This window comes from Cinclus cinclus, chromosome 3, assembly GCF_963662255.1.
Source record: "Cinclus cinclus chromosome 3, bCinCin1.1, whole genome shotgun sequence".
Classification (NCBI taxonomy): Eukaryota; Metazoa; Chordata; class Aves; order Passeriformes; family Cinclidae; genus Cinclus; species Cinclus cinclus.
This window is the reverse complement of record NC_085048.1, coordinates 56,440,513-56,459,691: the sequence shown is the minus strand read 5'-3', so window position 1 is coordinate 56,459,691 and position 19,179 is coordinate 56,440,513. Positions and strand designations below refer to the sequence as shown.

Below are 19,179 nucleotides of genomic sequence, written 5' to 3'. Positions count from 1 at the left end.
GGCGGGGCGGTGAGGGAGGGAGGGAGGAGGTGGCGGCGGGCAGGGCCGGGGCGGGGCCAGCGTCGCTGCCGGAGGAAGGGGGCGGAAGAAGTGAAGGGGTCGTGGCTGGTGCCGGTGGGAGTTGCTGTCGCCGCTGCGGGTGCGAGCTCCGGAGAGAAGTAAGTGAGCGGGAGGGACGAGCGGGGTGCGCCCCGGCCGCTGGGACCGGCGGGCCCGGGCGGGGGGCGATGGCCGCGTCCCGCGTGGCGAGGCCACCCCGAGCGGTCCCCGGCACGGGCGGGCTCCGGCTGCTCTGCCCCGCGGCCGGAGGTTGCTGTCGCGACAGCCGTGACCACGGTCACGGAGCTCATTATGTCGGGGCTGCGGCTCACACGTGCTCGGCGCCTCACGGGGCATCGCCGTCGGGGGCAGCCGCTGCCCGCAGGTGTGCGGCCGGCCCCACAACCCGGCCGGCTGGGCTCCCGGAGGCTGCGGCGCTGGCCCAGGCACGGAGCTCTGCTTCCTCAGTCTCCCTTCGCCCTCCACCTGCTTTGTTGTTTTTCGGGCTTTTTGTTAATGTGCGGTAATGCGCGATGATGCAAGTTTTCTCTCCAGACGGAGAGAAGCTGCAGGCAGCAATTCCGAATATCTGTTCAGCCGCGGACATGTCTAAACTCCCAGAGAAATTTGCTAATTTAACATTCATCATCGAAAAGAATGGCGAGGGGAGAAAGTATCGCCTTCTGAAAAGCTTAGTCTGGAAAACATAAAATCGCATGCCAGGTGTATCTCTACCTAGTGTTTGATTTTTATTTTTTTTTAATGTGTTCTTATTTTGCACGAACTGCCAGCCATGCTTATGTTTGTGGCTGCTGGTGGTTCTTACCTTGTTGCTGTTAAATACAGCACCTTCATGAGAACCACATTGTTTAGTATCCAGTAAGTCTGGCAGCTCTTCTTCCCATGTAATCACCGCTGTCACTTGTTGATACCAAATGTTGCTGGCAGTGGATGTTATGGAGAAGAGTATTAAAGGTGAAAGGGAACTTAGAGGTGATGCAGGCCATTGTGTCATCAGTAAAAACTGATTCCCGAAAGCTGTTACTTTGGGGTGTTTTTTTCTCATCTGGCTTTCCAAGAGATCTTTGCAAATATTACATAGTTGCTTTGATGTCAGAACCTGTATAGCAGGCTGAAATAATGGAAACGTGTGCACTCTGCCAAAATTCAGGCTCTGGCTTAGTCCAGACATTAAGGTTGGAGCAAAGAACTCATTGGAAATATTTTCTATGTATGGCTCATGCTGTTCTTCGAGTCAGCAGGTCCACCACAGTAATGTACACAGTCCAGTGTTAATACTCACTTTTAGTATCTGCGTGTCAATCTCTTATTTTTTAAAGTTTGAGGGACTTCTTTGTGTTACAGGATTGATGCAGTATTCCTGGATTCTGACATACTGCTGTGAATAGAAATTACGTACAGTCGTTTCTGCTGATGTGTTTTTGAAGTTATTATGGAAAACATGAAGTATCCCCAGTGTTTTCTTGATAATGCTTAAACTGGTATCTTTCAGATGAAATGCAAAAATAAGTTCCAAAACCTCATTCTCACAAGCTGTAGGGGTCTTGAACTTTTGTTAGGTTCAACCCATGCTGGACTTGGCTGTTCTAAACTCTACAAGTATTTTAGGTCCTTGAAGCAAATGATAAAATGTATTTTGTAACTAGAGATGGGTTAATTTCAGAGAACCTTATATACTTACAGCTGGTGTGAAAGAGTGATTATTCTTGTTATGAAGTTCGTGTGCTTGTACGCAGTGAAGAATTAAACTTGCAAGACAAAGTGCTTAGGTTATTTTCCTTTTATCCTGTTCGCTGTAAACTTTATGAGCTCTTCACTGTTTCAGCAGTTGTTGGAGCCTAGATAACTCCCCTGGTCATGATTCATGGAAAGGTTGTGGCTGATAAGTGCAGACCTGCTGCTTTGACATCCTGTTACGTGATAGCACCAAGTATTTGTAAACACATGTGATATTGCTAAGTAAATACTTCAAAAATTATTAAGTAGTGCAGGATTAGTTCTGTGAGAGTTTTAATCCCTTCAGTTCTGGTTTAACTCTGGATTTGTGTGTAGTCACGCTTCTCCCACGTCCTCCACCCTGCCAAGCTGCCCTAATATATTGTGACCTTCTGCCACAAACTTCAATCTACTAACCTACAGATTAGTGCCCTAAGTCTTCTTTTTTCCCCTTAGAACTGCTTTGCCATCTTCACTTACAAGTGCAGCAGACCCGTGGACTCTCATTAGTGTATCAGCTCTGACACTGCCTGAAGTCAAGTGGCAGCAGCAGTGGCATGTCCAGACATAAGCAGAGCCAGCAGCTTTTTCTGCCTCACTTGTACTCAAGAGTCTTGTATTTGAAAGCCACTTCAAGCTCTTCAACTCTCATAAGTCAAGATGAAGCAACAAATTGAATTAGTTTTCTAGTTCAAACCAAATTATCTTGCATCTTCAATAGCAATGAAACAGGTAGATTCTAATAGCATTATAGACCTGAGTGAGTACCTTCTTTTTTTTTTTCTTTTTTGCCTCAAATTGCTAGCTTATTCTGCTTACATGTCTGTTTCTACATTCTGTCCTTATGTTCTCTGCCCTTTCTAACCTGAAAATGTCATTGACTCTTTTATTATGTGCAGTGCTATCCTTTTGGTCCCAAGCTTTCATATATTTCTGACTTAATTTTTTTTTTAATTTATTTTTTAAATTCTGGTTATTTTCGCATTTCCAGATGAAAACTATTCTTACAAACTTTTTTTTTTCCCTGTATACATAAAGTTGCTGTTCTGCTTGGATTGCTCTACAGCGTTCAGTGAAAAAAAAAAGTTACCTATTACTTCCCTCTGTATTTAATAGTCTAGTTTGCTTTTAGTAACTTGCTATTACTTGATTTTAAAAATGTCTATTAGCATCTTGCTCAACTCAGCTTGTGATTTCAGTAGTGTTAGTCATCAGTTTGAATTCTCAGGACAGGCAAACAGGTGTATCTGGTAGGATGAGCAGGAGTGGAAAAGCTCGCTCCTAAATACAGCAGGGAAAACTTTGTTAACATCTGTGTGATGATCCATACAGCAGCTCACAGACTTCTTCAGGCTCTTTCTCCTGAGCTTAAAACCAACAAAACTGCCAAGCCATGCTGTGTCTCCAAAGCCTAATTAGCTTGGGATATGTTAGTCTTTGTAACTGGTGGTCACATTAACTGTATCATCTTGTAGACATCATGGCCAGCTGGCGAGTCTCTGGCGGGAGTGAGATTACACCGTGTAGGTTCTGTGATAGCAGGTTTCCTGCTCACCCCCTCTGGTCCCCTCTGCAGGGATGGGTGTGGGCTCTCCCACGCCTGTCTTCAGCTCCGCTGCTGCCAGAGTTTTACTGTTCTGAACTGAAAATTTTGACAGCAGCTATTTGTTCCAAGGGAAGCTGGGGAAGGAAGAGGAAGGAAGCAAAAAAAGAGGAGGATGTTGGCTCAGGAATGCCTGAGCTACATTTCTGTGCATGAAACTACTTGGGAAGGGGACAGAAAAAAGAGCGAAAGCCCTAAAATGTTTGATTTGTACTTTGCAGCCCCTCTTTACAATGGAGAACTCACGTTTTAGCAATAGGTTGGCAGGTGTGTGCAAGGAAGTGGCTTCTGAAACCTCTGATAATGTGTCCGAACTCGACCCTGACCTGGTCTCGAAATATATTCAGTCTTAAGTCTGTTTATTGCGCATGTGAATTTAGTGCCTCTTACATTCTTTAAATAGTTGATCTGTATCAAGTATGCTTCATCCCAGGGCTTAGCTGGAATTGCTTGTCTGTAGTTGCTTCTTCCTGGCACTGGGTACAGGTGCCAAAATGAGAGCAGGATGACTCTTGCAGGCGTGTTTTTTTTTTTTTTTTTTTTTGCTGATTTTAATGTTTTCTGTCCCTGATTAGGAAATTATGAGGAGAGTGGGGAAATTCTAGGTGTGTAAGAGACAAGAAAAGCAGAGACAGCACGAGTATCTTAGGAAGGGGATGTGGGTGTACTGATAATAATGTGGGACGTCTGCTCTATGGATAGTGGCACTGTAAAGAATGAGTCTACTTCTATTGCTTCTACTTCTACTATACTTGTATAAATAATACTTCTGTGCTATTCTAATCTAAAAGCGCAGATTGTGTTAGTGCTGCGAAGTGGAAGTAGTCACAGTCTATGATGTTTGCTCCAAAAAACCACAAACAAGCACCACTGCCAGGGAAAAACAGCATGGTTTGAACAATACATTAAATAAAATGGGTAGCTACACATTAAATGTTTAATTTGTGGCTTTTGCTTACCTTTCAGTGATAACTTAGAGCCTCAATGTTTTTCAGGGGTTTCTTTTTAGGTGTAAGAATGAAGGTGATAGGAAGGTGTGAGCTGGACATGGAAGGTGGATATTTGTTTCAAAGAAACATTGAATAAAATTGAAGAATTGTAAAATCAAACTAATGGAAGAATAATGTTTTCCACAAGGCAAAATCAGGCTATTAAAATTCACATGCATGGAATGTTAAGGCAAAAAAAAAATAATAAAACATAATGCATTAGGAAGAAGGGCTTTGATTTATTGCTTGTTTGGTGTTTTCTGCTTTTGTTTAAACCACACAGCACAGGCCAGGCACAGTAAAATATTATTTATCTTATGGCAGAATAAAGAGGTAAGGAGAGTATGCAATTGTGAACTGTAGTAATGCATTTAAATCTACTTATCTTACATGGGCTTTTTGACAGACTCTCCATGATGAGAAACAAAGCTGTGACATGAAAAGTTTAATTTCTACTAATAGAACATCAGTTATCTTATTTATATATATGACATTCATTTTAGGCCTTTTTTGTGTAGCCACTATTTTCTCAGCTTCTATGTTTTGATATGCCAAATGAGGTAATAAGCTTATGAAAGTACTTAGAGAAATTGCTTCAGTACTTGGTTGGTTTTTTTGCTTCATTAATATTTCGGTTTTTTTTTTTCAGCTTCATGTTGAACATGAGCCTTGTTATGATCATTGAGAATGTGAAGTTGGCCCGTGAATATGCCTTGCTGGGAAATTATGACTCTGCAATGGTCTACTACCAGGGAGTTCTTGACCAAATGAATAAGTATCTGTACTCTGTGAGAGATACCTATCTCCAACAGAAATGGCAGCAGGTAAATAACACTTTTCTGGGGAATTTTGAGGGAAGATAGACTTCTTTGTCTGTCAGTGGCAGAACAGTCAATGGAACATGGCTCTCAGGAGCCACTGCAATGTCTGCCCTGACAGTTGTGCTGATGGTCTCTGTTATGGTCATGTTTTTTAGCCTGGTATCATTTGGGTATTATTTCCTGTGATGTTTTAGTGGGACTAAGGTCTTTAATAGTAAGTTGATAATTTGTCCTCAACCATAACCCTCTTTTGTTTTTTCATTGATATTCTGCCTATTAGGTTGATACTGTCGATTGGTATTTAGTCTGTTAGGTTCTGTCATACCTGTTTAATCTGCAAAATTTGTCAGAAGTCTCTTTGCTGTTAAATCCAAAATCTCTTTGTTTGTTCTTTAAATGTGCTGAGGAAGCAGAAAACCTCCTTAATAGCTAATATGCGTAATTCTTGTTTATTGAAGTAGAATTAGGTAGCTCATTAAACCCTGTGGAATCCATCCAGGCATTACATGGGCTTGAACAGAGGACTGTTACAAACTTCCAATGTACTTAATCTAACTTTTTTTTTTTTTTTTAAATCAGGTTTGGCAGGAGATAAGTGTGGAAGCTAAGCATGTGAAAGACATAATGAAAACACTGGAGAGTTTTAAGCTAGACAATACTCCATTGAAAGCCTCACAACAAGAATTACCAGCTCACGATGCAGAAGTCTGGTCTTTGCCAGTACCTGCTGAACGTAGGTAAGAGGAAACCTGAAGACCTAAATTAATATTTATCAGGACAAAGTGTTCTTTGACTTCAGCTTGTTGTGGTGTAATTTTTGTTCTTGAGCTTAGATGTGTAACACTTGTACCAGCAGCTTGACGCCATTTGTGGTGAAGGAGGTGTCATTTTGGGGCAGCCTAATCCAGAAGGTTCTGGAGGTTTTATCTGAGATAGAATACAGGGAAATCCTTCACAAGAAATTAATTTATTCCAGTGATGTTAATTGTTTAATTTAGAAGAGATTTGATGTGAGGTAAAAATAATCACTTGAATATTGTTATTGGTCCTCTGTACTCTAAGTACTCAAAATAGGAAATAGTGATTTTTTTTTTCCCCTAAGATGGCTGGTATCTATTTATGCATATATTGAATAATTTTAATCTGAGATAGTCCTGACTAATGTGAAGCTTCTTCTCCCCAGATACTGTTGCCCAAGTTGTTCGGTTTTTGGATTTTAGTTTTGGGTTTTTATTTCACTTGTGTCTCTGTTGGCATTAATTAGCTGGTTCAGGATGCTGAAGACATTGTTCTGTGTGTCTAATGGTTTTTTGTTTGTTTTTTTTTCTTGTCATTTTTTATGAGTAGCTATCTGACCTGGTTCACTGTGGTTCTAACACATTCCTGTGGTAGCATGAGGGAGGGGGTAGGATTATGTGCAAAGCAGATACAGAACTGTGTATTTTGACAGAAAGTGACTGTTAGACTACTTTAGCTGTATTGTCAAGTTATCGTTCATTGGTTATTTTTTTTTCTAAGCCCCATATTACTTCTACTGAAATGAAATATACAAAGCAAGGCACTTGTTTTAAGGAAGTAGATGCTAGGAGCTTGTGGCACAGGGAAAATGGATTTTTAGTCACTATCTAAAAATAGGTCTTGTTCCTGACATACAGCTTTTTATTGTGAGCAAAATGGCTTTTCAGTTTGTAACCAGTTGATTTGGTTATGTAGTGCTCACCAGTGGCTTTACAACTGAGGCTTTTTGCATATGTTACAACTAATTAGACCTTCGCCAGGACCCAGGAAGCGCCAGTCTGCTCCGTGCAGTGATTGCAGAGGTCACAATAATCGTGTAAGTGCAGCTGTCAGAGGCTCTCACCGTCCATCCTCTCGAAACCCCAATGATAAAGGGAAGGCGGTCCGCAGCCGGGAAAAAAAGGATCAGCAAAATAAAGGAAAAGAGGAAAAGGTAAACTTGCAAATAACTTCATGGAGTAGAGAAACTCAGTTGTGCTTTCTTACTACTGAGTGTATTAGAAAATGACATGCCTATAAAATGTTTCCTCTGTTCATGTCAGTGTACCGATTTAAATCTCACCTTGTAAGGTGTGTTTTCTTTGTGCACAGTATTGGTTATGGATTAATAAAAACAAACAATCGCTCTAGGAAGTTGGGATCTGGTAAACGTATCTGAAGGTGGGTGCTAAGAGGATGTTTCCAGGCTCTTTTTGGTGGTGTCCAGCAGTAAGACAAGCGGCAATAGGCAGAAACCGATGCACAAGAAGTTCCACCTGAACATGAGGAAGCACTTTTTTACAGTGTGGGTAACCACTGTAACCACTGGAACAGATTGTCCACAGAGGTTGTGGGGTCTCCCTCACTGGAGATACTCATGAACCATCTGGACACAGTCCTGTCCCATGTGCTGTGGGATGACCTTGCTTGAGCAGGGAGGCTGGAGGAGATGACCCACTGTGGTCTCTTCCAGCCTGACGCATTCTGTGATTCTGTCATGTGTTTACTGCAACTTGAAGGCAGTTGTTTAAAATGATACTGCTGAATTTCTGAAGTAGAGCATGGTGGAGCTCATTCATATGGACGTCCTTATGGCATAATTGCTTTGAGTATATTTTAAACCAAGACTGACTTGCCTCTTCCAAAGCATATCAAGATTTATTTAGTCCTTAAATGCGACCCTTTCCTTTATTTTTTTTCTTTGGAAACTGTGTTGTAGCTCCATGTTCTCTTCAGTTGTAAGCAAACTAAAAACCCAGTATACGTGAACTATGATCTGTTCTTGGCAATCAGAGTGCTTTAATTTTTGCTTTGTACTCTGGTCTCTATAAATTTAGCAGATGACCAAGGTAAGAGACCATACAGGAAATAGTAGATTCTTATTTTTCCAGGGTTTAAATAAATCAAATATCCATGTATGTTTGTTAGCTTCAGCAACCTTAAATTGTGGCAGGGCGTCATGGTCTGTGGTGATAATATAATCTACAAGGGTGGAATTGTTTAGCTGTGTAAGCTACTACTTTTGCTACTACTTTTATTAGGAGCTAAATTAGATTGTCGTTGAGTGGTAATCCTCTCTCCATCAGAATATACCCACAGAGAGACAGGATAGGTCTCTTTTTCTCTTTTACAGTTGTTCTGCCATCACCAGTGCTTGCTGTTAAATGTATAAAACCAGGGTATGTCTAGTGCATTTTATTTCCTTTCAGTTGCATGGTCTCCGCTGTTTGAGCCCTTTCAACTATGTAGGTTCTTTGCTTCAACTCTGCTGCAGAGCTGCTTCTCTGCTAGTTCATGTCCATGCTTCTGTATCAGTTAATTAGCTCTGGTTTTACCCCTGCAGATCACCATTGCTCATTCTACATATGGAAGTCATGCTTAATATTTTTTTTTTTGTGTCCTACATACATGGCATATTTATGACACTTTGAGAATTTGAGATACTCCTAGTGTGACACTTTGTAGTCCAGTCTTACACATAATTTTCCCCTGCTCTATCTCAGATAGTTTCAGATTTCTGTGGGAGAAGAGGCAGAAACTCTTTACACTGGGATAGGTGTATGCAGTTTTGATTAGGTTTCAAAACAAAGAAACTGTGTCAGTACAATATGCTGGCTTTGGGGAGAAGGAAATGGAACCAGGGCAGTACAGAAATCTGAGTGAAACACACGGGTCCATCCTGCAGTGCAGCTGTAATATGGATGCTTCATAATATTCATGCTGGTTTATGTTGCCACCTTCTAAAAATATGATGCTCTTGTGTACTTGTGGTAAAAATTCATTAGTAGCATCACCATTGTTATGTATTTACATTGTTATATCCTTTATATGTAGAACAAATCCACATCTGAGATTTCAGAGTCTGAACCAAAGAAATTTGATAGTACTGGATATGACAAAGACTTAGTAGAAGCTTTGGAAAGAGATATAATTTCTCAGAATCCCAACATTCGATGGTAAGTTTGAGTATTGCTGCTAATATCTTGAGTTGTTTCTATTTCCTCTCACATGATATGACAAGAATTAAGTATTTTAACAGATACTTACATATAAAAAGTAGGTACAGGTTTTCCATACTGCCTTTAAATAGGCAACTAAATTTCCGATGTAGTTGAATACTTCTAGAGGTAAAAATATTTTTTTTTTCCTCACATAGATTGATATAATGATTTGGGCTTGATGGGACCTTTAAAGATCAGCTAAGGCAGTCCCCTGCCATGGCCTGGACATTTTTCTCTAAATCAGGTTGCCTGAAGTCCTGTCCAACTTGGCCATATGAAGCTTCTCAAAATTTTCTGAGTCCTAAAATCAATTTTTGAGATACTCTTTTGCAATGTAAAAGTTTCTAATGTCTGTCAGTGTATCTTCATTTGAAAATCTGTTTTGCTACTCTGGGACATATCAGGACAGAAACTGATTAACAAAGAAGTTATGTCAGTATCGGAACCCATCGGAAAAGCTGTTGGATGTAATGTGGCCACTAGTATAAAATATAACCCTGTGCCAGTAACTTTACATAAATGTGTTAAATATTAAACCTTATATAAAGGTTGTTTTGTCTTCCAAATGTTTCTAAGCTTAGGTGGTTTTGTGAAGATTAAATGAGGATAAAGCTTCTGGCAAATAAAGTAGGCTTTAAAAAAAACCTGAACAGTCCCACAAAACATTTTGTGTGCCTGCAACTGTCTTGTGTTTCAGTTCAATATTTAAATATATGTTTCAGTTTTTATATTGACTCTTAAATTGCAACTTCAGATTTGAAACTAATTCTATATGCAGATGTGTTTTGAAACCAAAATGTTACTTCAGCACATGCTGATAAGAGGAGTGCCCTGAAAGTTACTTTTAAGGAAATAAGACCAGCCTATAAGGTATCTAAGAATTAATACTTTTGTAACTCTGAAAAAGAACTCTAAAGATTCTGTTTAGGTCTGCTCCCTTTACTGTTCTTCAGCAAATTGTTCTTGTAACAATGGAAGATAGTATTTAAGTTTCATGGACATCCAACCGCTCAGCAAAACAAGAAAACATATTTGGTAGTTAGCCTATCTTTAATCAACCTGCTTTCTTCTGCTTGTCTTTCTTTGAATACTGACAGTGGTGCTCTAGTGAAGTGGTTAATGTTTTTTTTGTTGTTGTTGTTTTTGGTGGTTTTTTTTTTTTTTTTTTTTTTTTTTTTTTCTTTTGCATCCATCTGGAGTCTGCCAGGCAGATGTCAATTGTAGCTGTTGCAGGCTTTTGCCATGAGAATATCAATAATTTAGGAAGATTAATTAGATTTATGGGACAGCCAATGCATAACAGAAAGTTCGCGTGGCTTTTTGAGCTGTGGAGTAATTCTTTTGCCTGCTGTCTGAATCTGTCAAACAACTTTCTCTTTCTTGTCAGGGATGACATTGCTGATTTAGTAGAAGCCAAAAAGCTCCTTAAGGAAGCTGTAGTTTTACCAATGTGGATGCCAGAGTTTTTCAAGGGGATTAGAAGACCATGGAAGGTATGAAAAAATCTACTGCGATCGTAAGTAGGATTTTGAGATTGGATCTTGGCAGAACAAGAAATTTCAGAAGTTGTACAGTTCAGATAAATTATTCCTGCATTTTAGTAACAAAATTTATTGGAAATAATAATAACAAAATAAAATGTCAGCCGGGTACCTGCACAGTCTTCAGCTATGTGTTTGCGAGTAAGCAATGATATTCATTACTTACCTCTGAATAACTTTTAAAGGGAAAGTTTACATCCAGTAGTTTACTATTACCCTAAACAAACTGTAAAATTCTCTGTTTTGATTCTTGTCCTAAAAGTGGTTCTTTTTCATTTTAATAGGGTGTGCTGATGGTTGGTCCTCCTGGTACTGGAAAGACCCTCCTAGCAAAAGCTGTAGCCACTGAATGCAAGACAACTTTTTTCAATGTTTCTTCCTCCACACTTACCTCAAAATACAGAGGAGAATCTGAGAAACTTGTTCGTCTGCTGTTTGAAATGGTGATTTCAGTTTCTGAACATGAACAGTAGGGTAATGAAGTAGAATCACCTCTGGAACAGTGAAACCTTACCAAGGTTTCAAACTCAGCATTCATAAACAGCTTTCCAAGCTTCAAATGCTTGGAGCGTTTCTGATTTGCCCACTTGCATTTCAAGATTATTCCTGAATGGATTTATAAAAGCTCAAAAATAGGCTGTCTTTTATTTTCAGAGTTAGCTTGCTACATTAGAGGTAGCTCACTATAAGCCAGTGAGTGCTGCAGAACATACTTGAATGTAAATCTAGGGATGGAATTAATTGCTTTCTGGGTGAGAACCCTAATTAGGCTGTGCATTTTGTGGTTTTTGTTTGTGGTTAAAAGAAGTGGCCTTCCAAACTGTAGTTGGCTTCATAGCACATAATGCTTGAAATAATACTCAGAAAACAGTTGTCTTTTTTTATCCCATGTGTGTGCAGTGTTTGCTAGGGTGGCCAGTGCTGAAGGGGACAACAGAGTTGCAATTACAGTAATCAGAAAAGGCAAGGAATAAAAGATATTTTACATTATAGTTTGTTAGGCAGGATACCAGCTCATTTAATGTGTTTGGTCTAAAATGCAGATAGCACAATGAAAAAGCATCTAAACTGCTCTAATACAATAGCTTTTATTTTCCTGGATCCTTGTCTTTAAATGCTCCTGTTTTCAAAAAGATCAGTTATTTTGCAGTTGATCTATCTCTTGGACAGGTTCCATGTCATGGTTTCCCAGTTTAACATTCATCCTGGCTTTATCTGAAATCTTACTCAAGCATTCGGTGATGACTTTCACACTTAAAAATGTTACTCCTGACGTGGGGAACTATCTATAACTTACAAAATGTTTGTTTATAGCCCTAACAACTACAAGACTTTGCCAAAAGTTCTTCTATTCAAATGCTCTGAATGAGTGAGCTGCTCTGTACTTGAGTGCTGGGGTCTAAGAGAGGGAAGGGTGGGGATCATTTGATACTTAGAAGCTGGGGTAAATATCATGGGGTAAAATCATTACTCAGCTCTGGGTATGCTGCTCCTTCTAAAATGGGAGTGAACTGCTATTTCAGCTTCTGCTTTATCTTTTGCTTTCTTCAGGCTCGATTTTATGCCCCAACAACCATATTTATTGATGAGATAGACTCCATCTGTAGCCGCAGGGGAACTTCAGAGGAGCACGAAGCCAGCCGACGTGTGAAGGCAGAACTGCTAGTTCAAATGGATGGTAAATAACCTGATCACTGGGAGCTGCTGGGCTGGAGGAAACTTGAGGGACAAGAGGGAAAAAAAAAATAGAACTTCATTCTTCAGAAGCAGTTTTTTGAAAGCCTTCCATGAAATCTGGGTTAAAAGCTACAAGAGACATTATTTAACAAAATATTTTGCCCTGTGAGCTATGATCTTGTATTAGTGACCCAGAATATGGAAGATTCAGTGGAAAATGCGGGATTTCAAAAGAGCAGCAGAAAAAAACCCTACTTCTCTGTCTTTGCCTGGTATATCACTCACTTATTTAAAATTAAGTAAAAAGTGGTTCAAAAGAACCGTTACCTGTTTCTATTTAAACTTCAAAGGCAGCATTACATTTAGCTTCTTTGGGATCTCTTTTTCTCCTAAAATATGAATAACAAGTGAAAATCTGTTTTATAGAGGTGGTTTGGGGGAGTTTTCATTTTAAAATACCAAGTTCACTACAGATATGTGGCTAATATCAACGAAGTTCAAAAGTAGGTAACACAGCAGAGTTGGTATAGAAGTATCCATTTTATATTCTGGGGAGCACAGAGAAGGAAAGGAACTACTGAGAAGTGCTAATCTATGGACTGATGTGTGATAGAATTCCATGAGTCAGGAGATTTACCTATTTATTTCTCCTTCTCTGATGTTGGTGCATTTTTATTTTTGTCTTTAAAGAGCAGCAGAGCTCTTACACTGTTCTCATATCAAGTATGTACATAATCTGATTTTATTAGTAAGGACTATTTGAATCCTTTTACTTAGGCATTCATAAATGGTGTTTTACATGCAGACTCTCAAGCAGACTAGTGGCTAGTCCACAGCCTAATCCTATTGTTCTAAGCAAAAACAGTAGATACAGAGAGTAGCAACTTTAACAAAACTATCTTCTCCCTATTGTAGCAGATCCACAGTATTTAGAAACTGAGGTGTTCTATCTGTCTCTAAGAAGTTGTGATTTTGTCCACCAAATTTCAACATTCACTTGAGCAGTTTTTACAGTCCACCTGTACATAAGAAACTTTTGGTCTGCTTTGAGAAGTGAAGATACCTTGTTAGGGAGTCATGCTGCTTTTGTGTGGCTGTTGGTGAATACTGTGGGGGATGTTGGTTTTCGGTGTGGTGATGGTGTTGGGTGTTGTTCTGTTTCCTCATATGCTACTGCAAGATGCTGACATGAAAATTGAACCACTGTTGCGGCAGAAGTACAAACAACTCTGCTGTAAAACCCTTCTAGCCATGATGGAGAGGAACTTCCTGGTCTGAGCAGTGGCCTATGCCCCTGCTTCTGTTTAAATTAAGCTTCCATTTATGCTTGCAAGCTGTCATAGAGATGAAAAATCAAACTCTGTTGTGCTTGGTGATTCTATTATGCTTGGGCTCATTAAAGTGCAATACAGTAGCTGCTTTAATACTGCAAAACTGTTTTCTCTGGAGATGAAATTTCAAAAAACCCTCCTCTTTTCTCTACTGCAGGTGTTGGGGGGGCTACTGAAAATGATGATCCTTCTAAGATGGTCATGGTACTTGCTGCTACTAATTTTCCTTGGGATATTGATGAAGCTCTAAGACGGAGACTAGAAAAGAGAATTTACATTCCTTTACCATCAGGTATGAAGAATTGGGCAGAGGAGTGGTTAAAAATTCTAAAATCTAAACTTTATCAACATTCCTGTTGTTTTGATCACGTGGTTTAAAAATCTAATCAATACATGTATGTAAATTCACTTAAGGATTCAGGACCAGCTTAAATCTAAACCTGAACATTTACTCTTGTAGCAAGTATAGCGTCCTTTTTCTCAGTCTTCCTTCTGATCCTCCTTCAATTTATTATTTTTTGTCAGAAAGGAAATTGTACAGACTTAATTTTCTGTTCTGTGATTAGCCAAAGGTAGAGAGGAACTCCTAAAAATAAATCTGCGAGAGCTGGAGCTGGCTGATGATGTTGACCTTGCAAACATAGCTGAGAAAATGGAGGGTTATTCAGGTGCAGACATTACCAATGTATGCAGGTAAGTTGAAATAGTTATTTGTGCTACTGCTGCTGAAACTTTGGGAAAACTGTTTGTAAGATAACCAGTTTACATGATTGAAGTTATTGGATAAAAGTGAACTGTAACTCTTCTTTTATGAATGGCTAAAAGGTGAAATACTGCATTAATATTTACCTAAATTTCTGTTTGAAGAGTAGTTGCAGCCTAGTAATCTAATAAGATGTGATTTAGGTAAAGTTCCACCTTCTTTCATATAGACTAAATTCCATGCAAGAGGACTATCCAGAGGATGGTAAACTTTAACTTGTAGAGTTGCAATCATTCTGCTTGGGCTATATGACTTCTGCAGAAATCCATATATGAGAGGCAACAGTGATAGAGGCTGGAATAACTAAAGTGAAAACTGGAGTTTTCTTCTTTCATAACACGGAAAAGGTGTAGTGTCTTGTGTGATGGTACAAGAGCTGTGTACTCAGCACATGGGTTTTTGTGATGAGACTGACTAGTTTTCTGCTACCTCCTTCATTACCCTGTCTCCTTTGTACTGTTGGCATACAGTTGTTTGTGGGCCTATTCTCTAGCCCAGATTCCTGAAATAATTAACTAAAAATATCTTCTAATTCTTCCCTTATATTTTCTTTGAAAAATCTCTCTGTTAGGAGACAAGTGTCAATTGTCCTATTTGCATCAGAAGACTTGCACTGGCACAGTTGCAGTGGCAGGCTCTGAGATCTGCAGTACAGGACAGAGAACTGAAGCTGTTTAAGATGGTGTTGTTACCTGATAAGCACCTGTGGAACGCTGCTTTCAGGCTTTGGTGGTAGCACTGAATCGTGGCAGGGCGAGGTTTGAGCTCCTGGTTGTTCCAGCCCGACTTTAGTGGGGCTGTGCTTTGAGCAGGGTGAGAGAGCTGGAGCAAAAGCACCTCCTGGCTGCTTCCTCAAACGTGGATCCGTTTCTTGCCTGGATTCTTAACAGGGCTGTGCAGACACGTGTCAGCACAGCTGAGAGGACAATGTGCTGTGCCACAGGGATGAAAGCAAGTAGCCTGTACACAAAGCTGCCACCAAAGGCTCTGTCAGCAGCGCCACTGCAGACTGAGCTAAGTTTGGAGCCTCAGTACGGTTTGCTGAGCAAACCTTGCGCAGTGCCTGGGAAGAGAATGGCACATTAGTTGCTGTGCTGTGATTTGTTTCACTTGTATGTTTGTGAGATAAATTTCTGGTGGTATTTTGATCAGTCTTGGTTCTGCTTTGAAAGGAGTTTGTGCTAATAGGTTCATGTTACTTGAAGGAGTTTTTTGGTCTGCTGTTTTGTGCATTTTAGCTGCAGTTTGTCTCTTCCAGTCTCTTCAGTGTTTGTTGTTTGTAATTAATTTGATACTGAATATGAATGCACTTGTTTTAGAAAATACTTGTAATTTTTTTTTCAGTCAATTTTGTGTGTATGTATTTGTGCACAATTACTTTTGATTTTTTTAACCAAAGCCCCTTTGTACAAATACCATTACACACAAAAAAGGTGAACAGATTAAAAAAACAAAAGAAGCATCTGAATTGTCTATTTGTAGCATTCTCTGAAGTGATGACTGAGGTGGCAGCAAGCAGAAGTCCAGATGAACTGAGATTTGGATGTTGTACATGGTTTGAAATCACCAAGAAAGTATTCGTATTAGCCTGTGTATTTACACGTTGCTCATGGTGTCTGGAGAAATAGCTCTTGGATATGACTGTTTCATTTGCACTGAGACAAAAATATGTGGATGATTTCAGAGTGCTTTTTTATGGTTCAGGCTCTCAGTATATAAGCATAGTAAAGTTCAAACCTGTATACTATGATGGTCCTTGCTAGTGACACAAGCAAAACATAAGAGTAAGTGGATCAAGAACTCTGGTTTACTGAAATGACCCTCTTATCTTAAAGAATTTAAGGTGAGGTCCAAAGTTTGCTGAGCCAGGGTGAAAACCAGTCAGAGGTAACACTATGGTTCCCAGCAGTCACCTATAACCAGGGGGAAATGAAGGTGAACCTTCATTTTAAAATGACATTCAGGAAATACAAAATGCATCCACATTGCAGAGTCGATGTGAGTGTGAACGAACTTTGAATTGTTGTTTTGAGTGGACTGTCCATGTTGAAAGGCCTTTAGAAGAGAACTGACCCCTGCTGTGTCTTCCAGTGGATGGCTGCCCATTTTTTGAATAGAGCTTTGGTGCATCTCCAGGCACCAAGAGTGCATTTGAGATAGCACCAGGAGTTCAGTTTGGAATGACTGTCCATAAAATGACTTTACAAAAGGAAGTGGTGGCAGCTGCACTTCAGCTCTGTCAGTGTGTTAAGATGTGATGGGCTTGTTGGTTGGTTGACTGGATTGTTTTTGCTGGACTTTCTTTTTTTAACTGCTGTCTGGGAGCAAATTAGATGCATAGACTCTCCCCCCCACTCCATAGTGTAACAGTAGTTTATGGTTTACAAATGATGTGGTAACAGCGAAGCATGGTGATATTTGGTTGAGATGGGGTTCAAGAAGGCAACATTTTGGTTGTTCTGAAATTTTAGTTCCTGTATTGAAGATTGTAACTTATTAATGAGCACTGAGATTAGCTCGTTAGTTGGTCAGAGCATGGTGCTAATAATATCAAGGTTGTGGATTCAATCCCTGTACAGGCCGTTCATTTTAGAGCTGGATTTGATGATCCTTGCAGGTCCCTTCCAACTTGGAATATTCTGTGATTCTGTCAATTATTTAGTAAATTCCTGAAGTGTGACAGTTATGGTTTCCTTTAGTGGGAGAGGACGGTACTGAAACAGAATATGCTCAAACCATTTTTCTAAATCCTTCCAGAAGACATGTGAGTTTTTCTCTTTGGATTCTCACCTTCTGATATGACACAATGTACTATTGTGATATCACTGAGATTACACTTCCATATTTTTACTGCTAGATGATTAGCACTGTTTTCTTGTTATTACAAGATCTATATGAATTAGCAGGAACTTCAGCTTTCCAGTGTTACCTAATTATCACCTCACCAGCTCATCACCTGCTGCTACCAGATTTACTGCTGGAAATATAAATATAGTCAAACCTAACATGGAAGAAAATTGTACACTTGTAAAAACACTCAGCGCTCATTAAGGCCAGAAGTTTGAGGAGTTACAGACAGAAAAGATTTTATTTAACATTTAGCTCTTGAGTGTATGGGTAGATACTGTAGATACTGTTGACTCATCTGTCTTTGAGGTGGGATTCCTGTTCAAACCAGGAAACATTCAAAACACTCCAGACTACTCCTTCTATACCTAGGAGGAGTGAAATTGTTATTGGCTTGTTCCTGTTTAAAAATACTGTAAAGAGCAGCTATATCATAGGCATGCAATGACATCAGCTAAACCAGTTTGTCTTTTACCTCTTTTGCCTAGTCTGTGAATAGTAGCTGTTCAGGTATCTGGTGAGGATAATGCCATGTTTGAAAAATATGGGTAACATGGTACTGTAGCTTGTACAAGCACTTGGAGATATTCCCGTAAAAGTTTACAGTTCTTTGAGTCTTTTTGAATGCAGCAGCTTAACTTGAATGCTGTGTTGTGCCTTTCAGACAACTGAACTCACTGTCCTGTAATGATTTTATTTTCTTACCCTCCTGACTAGAGATGCATCATTGATGGCTATGAGGAGGCGTATTGAAGGCTTGACACCAGAAGAAATAAGAAATCTTCCCCGAGATGAAATGCACATGCCAACAACTATGGAAGACTTTGAAATAGCTTTGAAGAAAGTTTCTAAATCTGTTTCTGCTGCGGACATTGAGAAATACGAGAAATGGATAGTTGAGTTTGGATCATGTTGAGTTGTCTTCTCTTGAAGAAACCACCTTGTGTCTTAAAAAAGCTTTAGAAATAATTGATGTGTCAGCATGCTCTTTTTAACTTTTGTAATTTAAGAGCAACAGATGTCTAAATAAATCTTTTTCTTAAATGCAAGTTCTGCCTAGCTCTCTTTGAACAGGCTCAGAAGTCATCCCTTTTTCTCCAATGCTGATGGTATCTGGTTTTTGATTTTCAAGATTTTAAAATTACTTTAATACTATAAGTCCTTTTATCAGAATATTTATTTTTGAAAAATTGCTGTTGTGTCGACAAAGCCCCCCAAATTAGCCCTGCTAAGGGATTCTGAGAACTTGAAAATGGGACAAACAAGATGCAGTTACACAGTTAGTTTTCTTAAGTGATCTTGGAGAATTCTACCCTTAGACTGTTGTTAAAGAACCTGTGCAAAGTCTGAGATGTAGAACAGCAGCCCTCATGCTGGAACAGTCAGTGGAGTCTGCGAAGTTTGAGCAAGGGTTTTGATCTTTGTGGGTTTACAGTAGCTGTTAAATAATATTAAAATGTGTCCAGCCAGTGTAAACTAATTCTGTGCAGCCAGCAGTGAAGCTGTCATGTGTGTAGTTTCCTTTTTAGTCTGAGAAATCAAAAGCTTTCTGGCATTTAATTCTGAAACAGGTGTTTCTTCCTTGACTGGTACTGCAAGCAGCAAAACATGACACTGGCAAGTTGGGTCCTGGTTTACATGGTTATTCTGGTAAGGCTGTTCTGATAAGGCAGCATATGTTGTGTTTGTGCTCAATTGATAACCCCTGACTTTACAATTGACATAAAATCTAAATTCTTGTTTTTCATTACTTAACTGCTTCTGCATGCAACTTATTATCTGAGAATGGTTCTGCAGTAATCATGCAGGTAATAATTTTAGATTTTGCTGAAG

At 39.5% G+C, this 19,179-nt stretch overlaps 1 protein-coding gene across 2 annotated transcripts; it reads left to right on the top strand.

The window, feature by feature from the left end:
• The first annotated feature begins 42 nt into the window (after window positions 1-42).
• Window positions 43-18,395, top strand: KATNA1 (katanin catalytic subunit A1). 2 transcript variants are annotated; one of them, XM_062490011.1, is made up of 12 exons: window positions 63-158; window positions 2,233-2,536; window positions 5,018-5,192; window positions 5,769-5,926; window positions 6,957-7,140; window positions 9,021-9,142; window positions 10,575-10,680; window positions 11,013-11,171; window positions 12,280-12,406; window positions 13,894-14,028; window positions 14,303-14,429; window positions 18,064-18,395. In XM_062490011.1, the coding sequence occupies exons 3-12, from the start codon at window positions 5,022-5,024 to the stop codon at window positions 18,260-18,262; spliced, it is 1,488 nt and encodes a 495-aa protein (XP_062345995.1). In that variant the 5' UTR covers window positions 63-158; window positions 2,233-2,536; window positions 5,018-5,021; the 3' UTR covers window positions 18,263-18,395. The 2 variants fall into 2 exon arrangements, with proteins under 2 accessions (XP_062345994.1, XP_062345995.1); XM_062490010.1 differs by lacking the exon at window positions 2,233-2,536 and having other exon boundaries at window positions 43-158.
• Window positions 18,396-19,179: the final 784 nt, after the last annotated feature.